The 18,713-nt window shown below is 48.1% G+C and overlaps 1 protein-coding gene across 1 annotated transcript; it reads left to right on the top strand.

The window, feature by feature from the left end:
* The first annotated feature begins 722 nt into the window (after positions 1-722).
* BMP3 (bone morphogenetic protein 3) lies at positions 723-13,163 on the top strand. The gene is made up of 3 exons (XM_059843454.1): positions 723-1,335; positions 8,331-9,223; positions 11,397-13,163. Exons 1-3 carry the CDS (start codon positions 1,020-1,022, stop codon positions 11,586-11,588), a joined length of 1,401 nt encoding a protein of 466 aa, XP_059699437.1. The 5' UTR covers positions 723-1,019; the 3' UTR covers positions 11,589-13,163.
* The last annotated feature ends 5,550 nt before the right edge of the window (positions 13,164-18,713 follow it).

The following is an 18,713-nucleotide window of genomic DNA, read 5'->3' as shown; positions in this document are numbered from 1 at the left end:
TCCCGCGTGTTCCCTGCCCGAGGTACAGACAAGGCACCCCTTTGTTGCAAAGCAGATGAGGTGAGGGACAGCGTCCTGTGTGCTGGGCTATTGTGTGAGGCTGAGACATTTCTGTCCTTCGGTGCTGAAAGACAGCAAGTGCGGGAGGCACATGGAACTGTGTCAGCGGGGCGAGGAACACCTTGCCGAGCTCTGGTGTAGTGGAGGGGTCGTGCCGTGCAGGATTTCTCTAGGTGCACGTCTCCTCCCAGGGGCTCCAGGCTGCTGAGGGCACCTCTGCCGCTCCCCGCCGAGGTGGAGGAATCCGAGGGTCACTCAGCGTGGCTGGTACTCAGGAGAGGCAGGCAGAACCCCAGCACAACCCGGTGAGCATCGCTTCCACCTGCCCGCGGTGGACTGGGCTCCGCTCCCAGCCGAGCCTTGAGACGTTCCAGGGGAGAAGCGTGAGTGCGCTACTACTCGTGGTTTGTTTTTTTTTTTTTTTTTTTTTTTTTTTTTAATAAATGCGATCACGTTATTCTACGGCCTTTGGGAGGGGCTGGGTGGAGGCGGGCAGGGGACCGTCCTCCTCGACCGCCGTCCGCCCAGGGGGATGGAGTTTCCAGAGCATCCCCTCCCTCCGTCCCGTCCCGTCCCGTGGCTGCGCTCCCCTGGGGTGGCGGCTCCCCGCACTTGGCCCCGCCGGAGCGAGGGCGGGCGGGGCGATCGCCGCGCTTCCCCCGCGGGGCTGCACCGAGGGCCGGCCGTGCCGGGAGCAGCACCGCCGCCTCTGCCCCGACAGCAACCTGCGCGGCTGGGAATAAAACCCTTCGCTCCCCGCCGCCGAGGGAGGGCGGTCCAGACTGCAGAGCTTTCCTCCGCCCCGCTTTTTGTCGGGTTTTTTTTCCTTTCCCCCTTTTTTCCTTTCCCCCATTTTTCCTTCTCCAGGAGGAGAAAGCCCCGAGCGCGCTTTCCGCCCATTCCCGGGCTCGCCCGGCCGCACCGAGGGGTCCCGGGCACCGCCACGACGGAGGGGCGGGATGGCGTGGTCGGCCCGCTGGGTGCTGTGCCTGTGCCTGGGATGGGGCTGCCTGTGCCTGGCTCTGGGCGACGCGCTGCGGCCGCGCCGGGTCGGGCTGCGGCGCCGCGCCGCGCCGGGGGCCGTGCGGGCCGGCCGCGCCCGGGCGGCCGCAGGTGACGACGGCGCGGGGCAGCGGCGGCCCGGGCGGCCGGCGGCCGACAGAGTGGCGGAGCACATGCTGCGGCTCTACGAGCAGTACCGCGACCCGCCGACACCGCCCGGGCCGTGGCTCCGGCGGGGCAACACGGTGCGCGGCTTCCGCCCGCTGCCGGCAGGTGAGTGCGCGCCGCGGCCGGGGCAAGAGGGCAGCCCCGCGGGGTCAGAGCATCGCTGGGTGGTGCCCGGAGAGCGCGGTGGAGGGGAGAAATGAGAGAATTAGAGGAGTTTCGCTTCCTGCGGGGACTGTCGTGTTTGACGTTATGTCCTGTACTTTAATTATTGCCTTGCCGCTTCTGCTGTGCTTCAAGCATCACTGTCATCATGATTGCTGTCAGCATGATTGCTGAGGGAGGAGGAGTAATTAGCGGATCTTCTCCGGAGTCCCCCACGTGTTAGTGGTGTTCTGCGCGTGTAGCTTCTGTTGGAGCTGATCTGCGCCTGACAGAGCCGTGACATGGCTTGGGGTTTACTGACAGTGAGATGCAGTGGTGGATGAGTTCAGCTGAAGCACGACTTTGGTGCAGTAAATAGTTCATCTTGGCATCTTTGGAAGGGGCGCTTACATCTCTGTGATTACACACGGGCGTGCACAGGTAGATGGGTGAAAATGAAAAAACATTTTCAGTAAGGGAGGGGGACGTGTTTAACATGCCAGCATCTCAAAAGAGCCGTGTCCTAGCAGAGAGAGAAGTCCTCACTGTCTTGGTACTAACCCTAACCCTTCCCTCTTGTGGTTTTTGTGCTGCGCAAGGGCTAAATGAAATGAGCAGAAGCCAAAGATGGGCATCGGTGGGATGTCCTTCCCTTGTCTGCTGCACCCCAAAACCTTGCTGCGTGTGGGACAGCTGTCACAGCGCACACACAAGCCCCATTTGCCAGTCTCTTACTTTTCTCTACACTGGTGCACTGACCCAGTGGCTTTTTCTTAGACAAGCGTCTGTCAGCAAAAGTGAGAGCTGTCTGTGAGTTTCAGTGACTTGCTTCAGGTTCTTCCTGTCCTAGGAAGGAGAGCTGTGGGTGGCAGGCTTCCTTGCTTCTTCAAAAGCAGCGATGTCTTTTATAAGGCAGCTCTATGCAGAGATCAAATACAATGAGGAATGAGTGGCTTTGGTGTCTAAGGTTTCAACCCTGCAAGTATTTCTGTCCACAGGAGAGGCTTTAGAGGAGTAATTACCCTGGGTTTGAAGCATTGAGGGCCAGGACTCTGCCCAGCTGCTGCTCTTACTGAAGATCTCTCTTGCATTTCTAACGTGGCCTGTTTGTCTCGTGAAGTCTCCTGTCCATGGCTGTCACTGAATTAAGCCTACTAAAAGAGGGGAGGACGTAATAATCACTATAGCACACCCCCGTCCTCCCCCCCACCCCAAAAAAAATAGGGGAGATTGTTAATGACCCTAGCAGAGCAATATTTTCTCTGTTACGGATATCTCATTAAAGCCATTTATTGTTCTAAACCTAGAATGTTATTGGTTGAAATCCCATCTCTGTGGTCTTTCTGGTTATATTTGTACTCTCACTTGATGTTGAGTGGCAGCAGTCCTACAAACACACTGCTTGCGAATCCCTCTCCTCCTCCTCCAATGCTTTCACAGATCGAGTGCCCAAGCAATAAATTGGTTTTAAAAATTGGTGACACTTTAATAAGTATTTATGCAAAATATTTAACCAGTTAGCTGTTGTCTTTCTCTTGCCGTTGGCAGCAGCAGCAGCCTGTTTTGTGTGGTAATTGATGGCAGAAAACTGTTTCCAGAAAGCCCTTGTGTTTGATGTTCCTCTGGGCGGTGGGTGCAATGGAAAGGCTTTTTCTGACTTCCTCCTTGGGCCTGGCAAGGCCTGCCATGAAAATGGCACATCCAGCAGTATTCCCCTTTCGAGGTACTTTGTCTGTAGATCCTCTGCTCTGACTGTTGCATTCCTTGGCTCCAAATTCCAGTCTCCCACGGGCTTCCCCTTGTCCTTAATGGGACACATCAGTTAATTTAATACGTGGCGTTTCTATTGCTCATTCACATTTTACCAGTCCCTCTGCCAGCCCCTTCAGGACTCAGCTTTTTGTCTGCTAGGAGCAGAAGTTCCCCCAGGATCCTCCCGTGTCTCCTCCATCTACAGCAAGAGGTCTTGAAGCAGATTTTCAGTGGTTTCATTTGCAGTTTAACTTTGCAATTCAGTCTGGCATTTTCAGGAGAGAAACTCTTCTGAAGCCCAAATTTTCTGAGCTCTCAAGCGTAGCTGTGGAACCTTTCTGTCCTTGCTTTTCCTCTGCAGGGGCTTCTGCTTCTTCTGTGGCACATGGGAAAGGCCCTTCCCAAATCTCCCAGGTAACCCAGCAGACAGATTTTTGAGGCTCTGGAGTGTTGTGTGATGAGACCAAAAGCTCCTAGGATTTGTTGAAACTCATCCCTGTTTCGCGTCAAAGATCAGTGGTGTTCCAGGTGGCAGCTGTGGCCCTGTCACCAACAGCCGACAAAAGCCAGCTAAGACTGATTAATCAAAACAAGCATCCTCATTGCTGTTAAAAGCAAGTTTCTCTTGCTGCGGCTCAGTTCTCTGAGGGGATGGGACCAGAGCCTCAGCCCCCTGTGGCACTTCTTTGAAGCCTCCTGCCCTGAAATCTCTCATGCACCAGACTTCACAACCAGGTTGGACTGTTGCTTGTTTGAGCTGGGGGTTTTGGCCATTGGTTTTGATGAATGTCCATGCGATCATTCAGGTGAATTTATTTCCTGTTAATCTTGCTAAATTATCTGGAAGCATAATTGTACAGTTTGAATAGCTCAGGAAAAGGAACCTGTGCCTGTGACAAAGCTGAAGAGAAACCCCAGGCCTGAAATCTGTGAGGAGTGCAATAAGGAGGTAGGTATATCTTTCTCAGAGTGTTTAGTTACACTTGAACATCGTTCTCTCTCATGGACCTAACTGCTCTAATTTGTTTCTCTGTATTTGAGTCAAGGGATGTTCAGCCTGTGATTTCTGCAGCAGCTCTTCCCACTGTTGCAGGACATTTCTGGGATGACTCTGGTAGTCCTTGTGTTGCTTTGGACAGGCCTTTTCCAGTTCTTTACCTGTGGGTGGGTGCCACAGGAGTGAGTGGCTTTCAATCCCCTGTGGCTCTAAGAGACACATAGGAAGAACGTGAGCCACAGTGGAGCACTGGGGCGGTTCTGGCGAGGCAGCTCTGAAGCTGTGGTCCTGCCCATGCAGCGGTGTCTGTACACGACTGTTCTCTCCTCCTGAAAGAGACCTGAGCAGAAATGTGCTTACCCTCAGCACTGCCTCTGGAGCTGTGCTGGTGGTTGCCCAGGCTCAGGAGTTGGAGGTCAGATACAGCGCGAAAAAATAAAAGCAGAAAGATAAAACCCTCAAATGCAGATTAGGTTTGCTTCTGAAAGCATTTTTAATCCTAGCATCACTTAAGGAACATGGCTTGCAAATGAGTCCTGCCTTTAATTGGAAGGTCCTCCTAATGGTGTTATAGTAAAGCTATACAGTCAGAAATTACTTTAAACTCTTTTTTATTGACTGAAGTTCAGGTAATTTCAGGTATTACACCTGCCCCTAGGCCAATTCTTGTGGTTTCAGAACTATGTTCTCCTCCCTTTCCAAAGGCCTTTCTTTGCTTTGTTGTGGTGTGAAGTGCCCACGCAAACGGGGAAACCGAGCTCACCGGCTGCCCTCAGCCTGCAGAAACCAGTCCGGGCCAAGTGCTGGCCCCTCTGAGCACCCGTGGTGTCAGGGGTTCTCTGCAACAAGAACTTTACAAATATCCAGTCAGGAGACTTGTGTTTTTTCCTTCTGTGTGTTTCGTCTTTTTTTGTTGTTGTTGTTGTTGTTTTCTGCACCCCTGTAAATACAATGCAAGCAGTAGCATCCTGGTATTTTTCAGGAACTTGACAAACATTAAGCTAAGATTTGGGCAGATGGGCCCAAATCTGCAAGCTTCTGAGGCAAATGGGCAGGATCTGTAGGTTCAGCCTCTCAGGACAGAATTTTCTGGCTTCTGTCGCTGTGTGTCTGAGAGCGGTGCCACGCGCGTGAGCGACCTGCGTTGGCAGTTCCCTGCCAGTCCCTGTTTCTAGAACACATAGCCTCAGGGTGAGGAGCTGTGGCATCAGAGCACAGGCTGTGCACAAGTTGCTTTTCTCCCCAGCAGCCCACGTGCGATGAGTTGTGGCTAAATATAGAGAAAAGAGATCAAGTGGCCACTGTGCAGCACACTTAGGCTGTGCAGTGTGTAGATTTGTCGGTTTCGTGTCATGAAACCCTCATGTAGGTTAGGTCCTGGGTATGCAGCATCGCTGTTTCTACACGAGTTGTTTATTTGAGCAGACGATAGCTTTAGTCCATGGTGAACTTGCTGCTGTTTTATATCAAGTTGCTAGCTGCTGTGATCTTACCTGCTTTGCAAAGAATTAGTAAAACCAGTTTGGCACCCGGTCCTATGCTCTTCCAAAAAGGAGAACCGCATCCTATCTTTTCCTTTTGCACAGAACGCAAATTGGTAACTAGGAAGCAGCAGCCAAGTAAGAGGAAGATGGGAGAAAAGGGAAAATCTGGTTTCCAAATCTGTTTTTGTTGAGGAACTTGTTCCTGTTTCCAGCTCCGAGTGCCCTTTTGTACGTGGGCTGTGAAGCGATGAGAACAAGGTTTTACACCGGAAACGCCGATCCATTCTTAGCTGGGCCCTGGCACAAGGGCACCTCTTTAACATCTCCTTTAAATGATGGCTAATGGTGACTGTATAACTAAATAGTCCTCCTTATTGCATCCTTTTCCACCCGTGGGACAGATTTGGCAGTCCATAAAAATGTCAGGGCATCCTCTATAAAGGTAAACACACCACATGTTAGCAGACTCGTTCCAGCTTATTGATGCCTGAAATGCCCCTTGTGACAGGAATCTGCTTGTGCCAGCGATGTCGCTCGTGACAGACCAACTGCACTTCCTTAAAAACACTTCTTTAATGCCAGTCACAGGCCTTCCTTGCAGCTGTGGGTTGGTGCGGGGAGGCGAGGAAGTGTGAGCCATGCCCCTGGGATCCAGCAGGTACAGGTACTTCAGCTGCAGTGCCAGGAGCCGGGTTCGAGGAAACAGTCTGGAATGGTTTCCAGCAGAGCGTGTCCTATGAGGCAAAAGAAAAAGTCTCGTTTCAATTAAATGTAATTTTCCTGAGCAAAAGACTCTTTTATAGTTATTGTAAAGCTTCCTTGGTATGCCTGTAATTTTTAAGGCTAATTTCTAGCCCGGGGAACACTTATTTCAGTGCAATGCTCACACCTGGGAGTCGGGTATCGCTGTCGCACAAGTGGTGTACTGGATCGGTGCTCCCAAATTTCGATGGAACCCCAGGTCACACAGGTTGGGTTTCTCGAGGCAGAATCTGGTGAATCCACAGATGTCTGTGCTGGCCACTAGTAACTGTTTGTTGAGGTGACTTTGCAGATGAAAGCTCGGAGAACTCGGAGCTGCTGAAGCTTGGAGGTGGTTGTGTAGGAAAATAGCACCATCTACTGCAAGCGCTTCGTCTTGGCATAGAGCTGCAGGCTGGAATTTAGCTTTTAACCAAAACTATGTGTCTGCCCCATGCTGTCCAGAATTTCTTGATGAACAAAAATAGCTTCCTTTGTCTTCCAATATACCAGTTTAGAACAGGCGGGATTTTTGAAGGTGCATTGGTAGTAAAAATTAAGATCAAAACTTGTCCTTCAGCGTACAGCAGTGATTCAGATAATAACTTCTCAAACCCGTGCCCATGAGACACCATGAATTCTGGCTCCTAGGACTGATCTACTCAGTGCTCTGCCAAAATATGTATTAACCTTGTTACATCAGCGGTTACAAACCAAGCAGAGATCAGGTCCTCGGGTATGCCTAGTGCAAGCGTAATCAAGGGCTGGTTCTGGCCTGAGGAATAAAAAGTGGGATGGAATTCCAGGTGAATCTAGTTCCCTTGGCATCTGCAATAGTGATACGTGAGTTTTCAGTACTTGGGGAAGTTACCTATGTGCTCTGCTGTCAGACGAGGCTGAATGTGTAAACAAAGATGATTCCTTAGGTTGTTTGGCCTTTCCCCTGTTTTGGCCCTGTTCCCCTGAAGAAAACATGGAGTTGTTTTCCATAGTTCCATGAAGCAGTGCCTCTGCTAAGTCGGGCAGAAGGGTTCTCTCTTTTTAGTGGGACCAGTTCCTGCTTTTTTAATGTACTGATTGGAATAATATGGCACAAAAATGTTCAGAAGAGGAGGAAGCTGCTTGGATTGCTGGGGTAGGGATGGGGCAGCACGGGAAAAGTCCAGGCTTTTGCCACATTTACCTGAATGGCACTGGCCATTGGGATACTGCAGGCTGGAGGCACTGAATGTCACACAGAACATGAAATTGTCAATGTCTCTGAAAGATGAGTACTGGAAATGGTGTTTTCACTTGCCTGGGCAAGGGACTTGCTGCCTTGTGTGGAGGGTGGGAGCCATGTGGCTGTCATCCCTAGTCCATGGCCATCTCTGTGCTGGTCATTGCTTGGACTGACCCTTTTGGAGAGGCTTTTCACACGCCATGGTGTCCAAAAGCATTTAGTTCTCCATGCCCTCGTTTCCCTAACGTGTCAGGATGTTTCCAGCCCTTTGGGCAGGGCTGCAGACCATACCTTAGCTACACTCTATTTGAGTTTTCCATGCCAGCCTGCTTTTACAGCTTAACATTCTGATCTGTATTTCTCTTTCTCTGAAGGACGGACATAACTGCAGCCCACAGGGATTTTTAAAAGAAAAGTTACACCTTCCTCTTGAGCCTTGCTGTTGCGCCTTGTGGGGATTAGAGTCCCCCACATGTTCCACCCCACGACCCCTGAAATCTGGTTTTTGGATTGGCTTTCTTTGGGATATCACGGATGCTGTAGTCTGCCTGCCTTCAGCTGTATGAGTAAATACCTTCTAACTCTGGCATGAAAATGGATGAAGTGTCCAAGATGGAATGACTAAATGTACCCAGGGTAACTGATTGTTCTAGAGGCATGAGTAGTATCTGGCTTAGCCAAAAGGCTGTCAGAGCAGCTTTGTGTCCCCTCTGGATGAGGTTTTTGGATGCCCGTATTCTTACGTGATTACTTCTTTTTCTAGGGAGCCCCGAGGGCCAGGAGGTGTACGTTTTTAACCTGACATCTCTCACGGAGTCTGAAAATGTCCTGTCAGCCTCGGTGTATTATTATATTGGAGATCTGCTGCATGTCAAGTGGAACTGCTCCCAGCCCAGTGGCTGTTCTCCTCACTGGCACGGGAAACCTGAAATTCAGATACGCCTTTCAGTTTGGGCCTTTCCTTCAGCTGGGAACCGGACTCGCAGCCTGGGACATTTCCTCATCAATGTCTCCTCTGCTTACCAGGATGTCCTCTCCTGGCAGTGGAAGGATATCACTCGGCTCCTGCACGAAGCAAAGCAAAACAACGAGCTGCTGATCAGCGTTAGAATGGATCTGCCCGGCCATCATCCCTGGCAAAGGGCCTCTTCCTCCTGCGAGCCCTACATCCTGATTTACGCCAACGATTCCGCTATCTCCGAGCCAGAGAGCGTTGTCTCCACTCTGCGAGGACGCCGTCATCCTCGGGCCGGGGTCCTTCCCAAGCCGGAAGGCCACAGGAGGAGGAGGAAACGCTCTGCAAACGCCCTGTTGCCTCTGCAGAACAACGAGCTCCCAGGAGCCAGGTACCAGTACGGGGAGGACCAGGCGTGGGAGGGCACAAAGCCCTACAAGACCTTCCAGCCGCAGCTGGCAGACAGGGCCAGGAGTAAGAAGAAGCAGAGGAAGAGTCATCTGCAGAAGAGCCAGACTCTGCAGTTTGATGAGCAGACGCTGAAGAAGGCGAGGAGGAAGCAGTGGAACGAGCCCAGGAGCTGCGCCCGGCGCTATCTCAAGGTGGATTTTGCAGACATCGGCTGGAGCGAGTGGATTATTTCCCCCAAGTCCTTCGACGCCTATTACTGCTCAGGAGAGTGCCAATTCCCAATTCCAAAGGTATGATGCTTTTTCACTGTCTGTTACCATAAAGTGGGCATTTTGTTTGCCACGTCAGTGAAAGGCAGCCAGCGACACAAGCCAGGTCTGGGAAGCCGTTTGGTAGGCAGCGCTTGTTGTGGCCAAAAGGAGCCCAGAGCCCCACTGCAGGCTGTGGCGAGGCTGCCCCAAGGGCAGGGAGCTCCAGCTCCAGGCACTGACAGGCGTGGTTGGGGTGCCGCAGGGTCGAGTGAATCACTTGTGATTCACTGGACAGGGGGAATCCAAAAGCAATGTATCCAGGCTCACTCACTTGCAAAATATCCTGTGGCTTGTATGAGCATGTGAGCAGCAGGGGAGGCTGATGTGCTCCTAGCCCTGTGACCTTGATAGCTGAACTCTGCTCCAAATGCCCAGTGTCATTTTTAGCAACAATCTTAGTAGGTCCTGGAGGCTGCTTAAGCCTGGGAGCAGGACATGGGATTTGAGGCTGGCCTAAAAGGAGGGGCACGCACGAGTAACAGCTGCAGGAAACATCAGTAAAGGCAGGGCTCTTTGGCTCACTGCGGCGTTTCATTCCAGAGTCTTTGGTCCTGCCACAGTCAAGCCAGAGCAGTTGGTTCCAAAAGACATGTGGCATTTCAGTGGCTGACGGAGCCAGGGGAGTCGCCCTTTGAAAGTGATGGGTGGAAGAATTGCACCCAAGGGGATGGAGCCCAGGCAAAGGAAGTCGCAGAAGGCAGGGTCCTCTCCTTGGAGGAGGAGACAACGTTCCTGGCTCCAGCTGCAGGGGCAGGCTTCAAAGCTGGGCGTCACGGGATCTGCCACAACTGAGACCGTGTTTGCAGAGGGATACCCTGACCCTCAGGCAATAACAGACTGGGCTGTGCCTCTGGGTGCATCACGTTCCCTTGCTGAGGGTGAGCTCCTAGAGTTAACAGCTTGGTGGGTAATGGAGAACAGATGTGTCCCCCACACCTCCAGATGTGCGTTTTTTTAGCCGTGCCCTGGTTCTAGCCAGGTGGTTTGACTGCTGTCCAACCCACCTCTCTTGGGAGCGTGACCTGGCATAGAGCTTGCCCACAGAGACACTCTCCTGTCAGGAACAGGAGCTCGCAGCTGCCTTTGTGTGCCCTGCTTGTAACCCAGCTGCAGTGACACTCCTCAGGGCAGTAGGTGTCCCACCTTGTGACATGCCATCAGCAGGCTCAGGACGGCTGTTGGGCTCCCAGTTGTTCTGGGGAGAATGCTGCCCAGCAGCTGAGAAAGGAAACGTGGCTGGGCACTACCAGAGCTTTCACTTCCCTTTGAAGATAGAAATGGTACAGAAATCTGAGTTGCATGATATTCCAGAACATGTTTTTAAATCCCAGGCTGCTACTGCTGAGGAGTATAGGTACTCTTGAATTCAGAATAAACCGACAGAAATGTCTTTGATCAGCTTAGATGGAGACTTAACCTCATGTACTAATATGCTGCACAAACAAGATGACGAGCTGGAATTCTCAGTTAGTCCTGTGCTTTTTGCAGGTCCCTAACATCTAACCCTTAAGACTAAGTTTTTTTCCCAGAACCAAATCATCTCTCATTGCAGCAGAACTGTAAATTGAACATCTGGCCAAAAAGACCTGGTTCTGTGTGTTTCTCAGCAACATGTGATGGGATACACACTGAGCTGTTTTGATTCCCAGATTGTCTGTGTAAGAGCAACCCTAAAAACCAATGCAGAAGTCCCTGGCTAAAAGCTGTATTTTGTGCATTTTTCATGCCCACCTATCTCTTGTACAGATACTTAGATCAGGAAGCATTTCAGGGTTCAGAGAAAAACTGTGTGGTTTTAATTTCTCTGCATTGTTTTTTTATTTTTATGAACACCTTAACGGCATCTGGTTTTGTCACCAAGCAGTTACCTTACGAGGCAGATTTGCTTTCTGTGCAGAGCAAACCCAAGCGTGTCCCTTTTTATAAATTTGGGAAGCTTTGCCCTTGGAAGTTTCTCCCCTGAGGAGAATGTCACTCTAGTATGAGGCCCAGCTGTCCTGGAGGCTCACTTCCTCGGCAGTGCCGCTGGCTGCAGATGTTCCAGCTGAGGGCTCTCAGCAGGGCCCTTCAGCAAGGCGGTGCTATTGTGGAGTACACGAATCCATGGCAGTGTGGGTGCAGTGACGTGTTCTGCCGTGTCTTTCTCCTGCAGGCCATGAAGCCGTCCAACCACGCCACCATCCAGAGCATTGTGAGAGCTGTCGGAGTCGTGCCCGGCATTCCCGAGCCCTGCTGTGTTCCTGACAAAATGTCTTCTCTCAGTATCTTGTTCTTTGATGAGAACAAGAACGTGGTTCTGAAGGTGTACCCCAACATGACAGTGGAGTCCTGTGCGTGCAGATAACGCCGTGGGCGCCCTGCGGGCAATGCCAGGGTGATGGCTTGCTGTCTGCGGAAAGGGGTGGGCAGGAGTCTCATCATCCCTGCCTCGTGTTTGCACTGCCAGTGCATTTCCTTTGGACGAGAAAATGTAAAGAAATCCAGTCAGCGAGAAGGGGAGCAGGATGGATTCCAAGCAGCGATTCCAAGGAAAGTGAGCACAAACTTCATTCGTCCGTGATCCTGACCGAGACACAAGGCCTGGGAATGGGACCTGACTGTACCTGTTGGAAGCAAGAGGTGAAGGAAGGATCTGCAGATTTTTGACACTGCCCAAAGGACATAGTGATCTATTTTTGTGCAAGATTTTGGAAGCAGCACAGCCTGGTACTTCTCATCTCTGTTCTAATGAGAGGGGGGAGGTTAGAGATGTAATAGCCTTCATTTTAGAGCTAAATGTCCTGCCTTAGGTTTTAGAGTAGTACAGCAAGGCAGCAAAACCAATCTGACATCCTGAAAGCTGTAGGTAAGCCCGAGAGACCGTGCATCTCCTTGCTAGGAGGTGACCCACCTCGTGTGCGAGTTCCTTTCCACTGACACGTGCTCTGTAATTCAGCTCTCGGGAGCTCGGCAGCCCCGGGCACAGGAGCTCAAAGCAGCCCTGCTGAGGGCATCCCTCTGAATTCTGCTACGGAATCTCAGCAGGCCAGGGCTGTGGAAATACCCCCTCAGTCAGGTGGCCCAAGGACTTGTTGACCAGGAGTTCTAGAACACTCTTCCAAATAACCTGTGGGCTGTCTGCCTGCAAGGGCGCTGTGGCCAGGCCGTGCAGTGGCCTCTTCTCCCAGGTAACAAGCGACAGGACCGGGGGTCACAGCCTCAAGCTGCACCTGGGGAGGGTCAGGCTGGACATTAGGAAGAATTTCTTCTTGGAAGGGATGGTCAGGCAGTGGAGGGGGCTGCCCAGGGAGGGGCTGGAATCACCCTCCACGGAGCTGTTCAGGAAAGGAGTGGACGGGGCACTCGGTGCTCTGATTTAGCTGGCAGGGTGGTGATTCGCTTCTTCCATCCTCTGGGGGCCCTGAGCTCATCAGCAACAGGGTGTCGCTCCTGGGGCAGGGCTGGTCCCAAAGATTGCCACCCTCAGCTGAGGAGAGGCTTGTGAGTTTGCAGGACGGGTCGTTTAGTGGCTCCTTTTTCCTTGTAAAACCAACATTTTTAATTGATTCTGGGGAAAGGTTTACCTGTGTACAGACTGTCAATGTTAAAAAGTGAAAATCACCCCCAAGAGAGAGAAGTTATTTTGTATATGGAAAGAAAATTTTACTGATGGTTCTAATTTATTTTGTATCCATGGCCCTCCTAATGTATCCTTGTTTATCTCAGCACTCTTCAAACCCTGCAGTTTTCTCTGTCAGTGCGAGGATGAACTGCCAGGGCTGTAGGGGAGCTCCGAAGGACAGGTGCACCCTCAGTGTCAAGGGCACGTTTCACTGCTGATGGATAAGCCTGTCTGGTCTGTATTGTTTTCCTTCAGTAACGTGGACGTTGCGCTTGGAATTCCGGAGAAGCGGAAAATAAAATGGCTTTAAAATGAAAATCTGTGTTTTCTTGCGTGGCGCTCAGATGTTTCCAAGAGCATTCAAGGCTGCCTGGGAGAGCCTTTCCTGAACCTCTTCAGGCTTCTGGTGCTCGGGGCTGTGGTGGTGTTGTGCAGAAAACACCCCGGGCTGTCTGCCCTGGGTCTGGGTGTGCATTTCCACAGTTCCTCAGAGTGGGAAAAGGCCGAGGGGCTGGTGGGAAGGGCTTCCTCCCAGGCCTGGGCATCCTCAAGACACCTCAAGTTTGGTTTTTAAATGTTTGTTCTCTTTTGTTTCCCAGCCCAGGGCTAAGCTGGAGAAAAGGTGGAGAGAGTAGCAAGTGGGACTCCCATGTTTAGATCCATCCTTGGATTCCGGGTGCTCCCTGTGGGTCTGTGCTGCTTAAGGGAAGGAGATGTTGGGAGTACCTGTTTGTTCTCCTGCTGAGCTTGGAGGAGACACTGAGCAGGAAATTGCAGAGAAGCTGCACTTGTGTAGTGACTGGAGGAGAGGCATCTTGCTCCACGTGCCATGGTGGTTTCCCCTCTGGGTCCTGGTTTCCCTCTGTGTCTCTGTATCCCTCTGTCCTTGCCCTGTGTTTGGCACTCTGTCTTTTTCTCTGTCCTTCTCCATGCCTCACTTGTGTTTCTTTTTATTCTCTGTGACACTCCCCGTGCCGTTGTTCCTCAAGGGGTCCTTGTGTCCCATTCTCTGTTCCTGCTCTATTTTAATCCCTATCTGTCATGCTGCACATCTTTTTTTTTTTTTTTTTTTTTTTTTTTTTTGGCAGGGGAGGTTTCCAGTTTCCTCCTGCACCCCGTTCTTCCTTTTCTTCCTGTGTCCTCTCTGCTGTCACTCCCTCTCTCTGCCCCTCGCCCGTGACAGCGAGGCTGGGGAGGAACCTCAGCCCTGCCGGGGGCTGTCCCCCCTTTCTTGTTGCAGCAGAATCCCCTTCTGGGGGGATGTACATGTGGAAAGGGCTCGAAGAAAGCGCTGCGCTGCTCTCCAGGGCAGTTGGACTCGTTCTGTGCCTTCTTCGGGGGTGAGGAAAAGGGGCTCTGATGCCATTTGGGGCACCCCAAGGGCTTGGTGTGAGGTAAAAATCCCCCTTTCCCCACCATTTGAAGGCTTTCATTTGAGGAACACCCCTTCTTTTCTGCAGTTGTAGGGGATGAAATTGAAGGGGAGAAGACATTTATTTGCCCTTGTTGAAGTGAGGTGATCACCCCTGTGGCGTCAGTTTCGGGGTTCAGTTGAACATCGACTAAAAGGCAGGTTTTCTTTCCATCAATACTCTAAAATCCACAAGGGAAGGGCAATCCTTGCCTCTTCAAACTCAGGCAATAATGGGAGTTGCTTCCCTCAATTTAAATTTCTTTTGTCCTCATAACCCCCTTTTTTTTTTTTCTTTTTTTGTTTTTTTTCCTGGTGCCAGCAGGGAGGGATTGGCAAGATGAAATCTCACCAAGTGACTCCAGCTCTCACAGCGTTTGCAGGGTGGAAATCGGGCTGTGCCACTGCATTTGAGGGCACTTCTTCTGCTTTAATTAATTTCTTAAAGTTTTTAAGATAACTTTTATAGATTATTGGTAATTATTTGTGAGTTAGCATAAAGGTGGAGCTTTGGGGGCTTTTTGTAGTAATGTTTAGGGTCAGTTGCACAGTTTTGAGTTCAGTGAGTCGGTTTGATTTATTTTTTCATGGGTTTTTGTTTTTATTAGCAGTTATTTCATTTTCAATGTGTGTTTGAGTTTTTTGGGTTTCTGAGATACTGGTTTGGGAGGAAGTTTAGGATTGGAATGGATGGGGGGGTTTGGGCTAGTTATAGAGGGGTTTTAAAATTTATTTCCAGTTGGGTTTCTGTGAGTTTTTAATGGGGTGAAGTGTAGTGGGGCCTTTGTTCTTTGTTAGTAGCAGAAATAGGTTTTGTTTGGATGTGCTGCGACGGGACGAGCGTGCCCTGCGCGCCGGCGCTGACCGAGGCGCGTCGGGATTTCTGTGGTTCTGACGGGTCAGGTGAGTGAGTTGATATGGTTTACTAGACAGGTCAAAATAAATATAAATTTTAAAAGAAATAGAAAATTATAATGGTAAACATAAATATGGAAAACAGATAAATACACAAAACTAACATAATTTATATTATTGTAACGTATTACAATATATATAAATTATAGTCTAATATGTATACACAAAGATTGTAAATATATTAAATATAATTTTGAATAAATTATGGATTTTTTTGTTTTTATTAGGTTATAGGCTGGGGTTTTTTATAAACAATATGAACATAAATAATATAAAACTATAAATCCAACTATACAAATATATAATATATCTACTGATACCTATATATATTTAATATGAATAAGTAAGAGAAATATATAATAAAAATATATCTATTATTATAAGAAAAGGTATTCTCTATAATATATATAATATCTATAAATAGAATAAATAAAAATTTTAAAACACATATGAACATAATTAGGCGTAACAAAATTATTTTTAAATCTTTTAATATGTTGTAAATAAAGGGGTGTCTTTGGTTTTTATTTGGATAGAGGCAGGGGTTTTATTTTAAATAATATAAGTATTATAGAAATGTATATCTAAATATAGAAGTATAAAATAAATGTATAAAGATATACACCTTTAACTAAACTATAAATTTAAATTTAAATATAAATATATGCAAGTAATATGAACAGATGTAATAGAAAATATAAATAACATACAGGAGTTTAAATTATAAATTTAAATGTGTATATAAATATTAAAAATATAGATATAAAATATGCAAATATAATGTAAAATAAAGTGATTTTTATGGTTTTTACTTGGTTAGAGGCTAGGTTTTTATTTTAAATATTATGAATATAGATATTATTGTTATGTATTACAAAATATAGAACTATATAATAAAGATAGAAATATTTATAAATATAAAATATAAATCAATATAAATAATAGGAAGAGATGTAATACAGAACACAAGTAACATTTCACATTTACATTTAAAATGTATATTAATGTATATATAATATGAAATCATAATTTAAAAAAAATTTGAATACAGTTTAAAAGGAAGGAGTACTTCTCGACTTGGATTTGGGTCGAGGCAGGGGTTTTTTTTAAATAATAGAAGTGTTACAGAAGTAAAAACCTTAATCAGAAATATATAATCAGTATATAAAAAAAAAGTAATAAATATAAGTAATAGGAATGGATGTAATATAGAATATAAATTTATATACAAATAGAAAACTATACATATACATGTATAAATAAATATATATCAATATTGTAAATATAAATTAATATAAATCTAAAACAATTTAAAAAAAAATATTATTTACAACAAAGGGTGGGGGTTTTTTTTCGTTTTTATTGGGTTAGAGGCAGGGTTTTTATTTTAAATAATACGAATATAGATATTATTGGTATATATTTATAAATATAGGAATATATAATCAAGATATAAATATACATAGATATAGATATAAATATAAATATAAGTAATAGAGATGTAATATAGAACACAAATAACACTATACATTAATATATATTTAAAATTAAATGTGAGTATAAATATGAAAAATATAATTTTAAAAAATTAAATACAGTTGAAAATAAAGGGGTTCTTTTTTGCTTTTATTTGGTTAGTGGCAGGTGTGGCATTTTAAATTATATAAGTCTTACAGAAGTAAAAATCTTAACCAGAAATATATAATCAATGTATAAAAATAGAGAAATAAATACAGTAGGAATAGATGCAATATAGAACATAAATTTATATCTAAATAGAAATTTATAAATATAATTGTATAAATCAACACTATACATCAATATGCATGATCAATATAAATGTGATTAGAAATATGGGAAAATATAAATATAAAATATATTTAAGTATTGTCTTAAAGGAATGTTTGGGGTTTTGGTTATTTTTTTTTCGTTCTTATTGGGTGAGAGGCAGGGTTTAATTTCTTCCGGCTTATTTTTTGGCATTTCTTTCAGAGGAGTTTTCGGCGGGGGCCGCCCCTGTTCTCTCTCGCCGCCTTCCCTGGCCGCAGCCCCAAGGCGCGCGGCTGCCCCCGGCTGGGGCGCGCGGCGGTGCTGCCGCCTTGTGGGCAGAGCGCGGTACTGCAGCCCGGCACGGGCGGGCGTCCCCGCTGCCGCCATGTTGGGAGTGGCGTGCGGCGGGTGTCGCGGAGCCGCTTGACCTTCTCAAGGTGGCGGCCAAAAGGGCGGGAAAGTTGAAGACCCGCGGTCCGTCTAACCGAACTGCCTGCACGGCACCCCGGCGCCAGGGCGGCCCCGGCAGGATTTTCTGTGGCGTTTCATGTGTCCCGGACGCGGGCTGTCGGCTCAGCGGCGCGGTGGGCGGGCGCTTTTCGGCGGGTTTCTGACAGGCATCTGCGTAAACGCCTCTCTCTGCTGCTGGGTCTTCTCGCGGCCGCCATGTTGGGAGTGGCGTGTCGGGAATGTCGCGGACTTTCTTTGACCTTCTCAAAATGGCGGTGCAAAAGGGCGGGAATATGAAGGCCCCGCGGTCCGTCTAACCGGACTGCCTGCACGGCACCCCGACGCCGTCGCGGCCACGGCGGGATTTTTTGTGGCGTTTCAAGTGCCTCGGACGCGGGCTGTGAGCTCAGCGGCGCGGTGGGCGCGCGTATTTTGGCGTGTTTTTGACAGGCATCTGCGTAAACGCCTCTCTCTGCTGCTGGGGCTTCTCGCGGCCGCCATGTTGGGAGTGGCTTACCGCGAATGTCGCGGACTTTCTTTGACCTTCTCAAGATGGCGGTGCAAAAGGGCGGGAAAGTTGAAGACCCGCGGTTCGTCTAACCGAACTGCCTGACTAGAACCCTGACGCCTGCGCGGCCACGGCGGGATTTTTTGTGGCGTATCAAGTGCCTCGGACGCGGGCTGTGAGCTCAGGTGAGTCGCGGACGGTTGTAATTTGGCGTGTTTCTTACAGGCATCTGCGTAAACGCCTCACGGTGGGGGGGGTCCTCGTTTGGCCGCCATGTTGGGAGTGGAGTGTCGCGGATGTCGCGGACTCGCTTGACCTTCTCAAGGTGGCGGCATAAAGGGCGGGAAAATCGAAGCGCGCCCCTCCCGGTAAGTCTGCCGCCTTGTGGACAGAGAGCGGTACTGCAGCCCCCCCGAGCCAGCGCCCTGCCCATCCCCAGGCGTTGGAAGCGACCGCAAAAAGGGCGCTAGAGGGATAGAGATCTGTACAAAGAGATAGAAATAGGGATCGTAAACAGAAAAATATTTAAATGTCGTTGAAAATAAATTGGGGCTTTTTTGGTTTTTATTAGGTTATAGGCTGGAGTTTTTGAAAAATAATATAAATATAAATAATATAAAAATATAAATCCGACTATACAAATATATACTATATATACCGATACCTGTAAATATCTAATATAAATAAATTAAACTTATAGAAATACCTATTATAAAAATACTATATCTGATAGATTAAAAGGTTTTCTCTAGACTATATATCACATCTATAAATATAACGAATAAAAATTATAAATGGACATGTAAATATAATT

The sequence above is a fragment of the Haemorhous mexicanus genome, chromosome 4 (genome assembly GCF_027477595.1).
Source record: "Haemorhous mexicanus isolate bHaeMex1 chromosome 4, bHaeMex1.pri, whole genome shotgun sequence".
Classification (NCBI taxonomy): domain Eukaryota; kingdom Metazoa; phylum Chordata; class Aves; order Passeriformes; family Fringillidae; genus Haemorhous; species Haemorhous mexicanus.
This window is presented reverse-complemented; position numbering and strand designations above follow the sequence as displayed.

Bases quoted from the DNA above. Each gene is read 5' to 3' on its own strand.
- BMP3 (XM_059843454.1), top strand. From the start codon at position 1,020: ATGGCGTGGTCGGCCCGCTGGGTGCTGTGCCTGTGCCTGGGATGGGGC. The intron at 1,336-8,330 runs GTGAGTGCGCGC...TTCTTTTTCTAG, and splicing joins CTTCCGCCCGCTGCCGGCAG to GGAGCCCCGAGGGCCAGGAG. The intron at 9,224-11,396 runs GTATGATGCTTT...TTTCTCCTGCAG, and splicing joins GCCAATTCCCAATTCCAAAG to GCCATGAAGCCGTCCAACCA.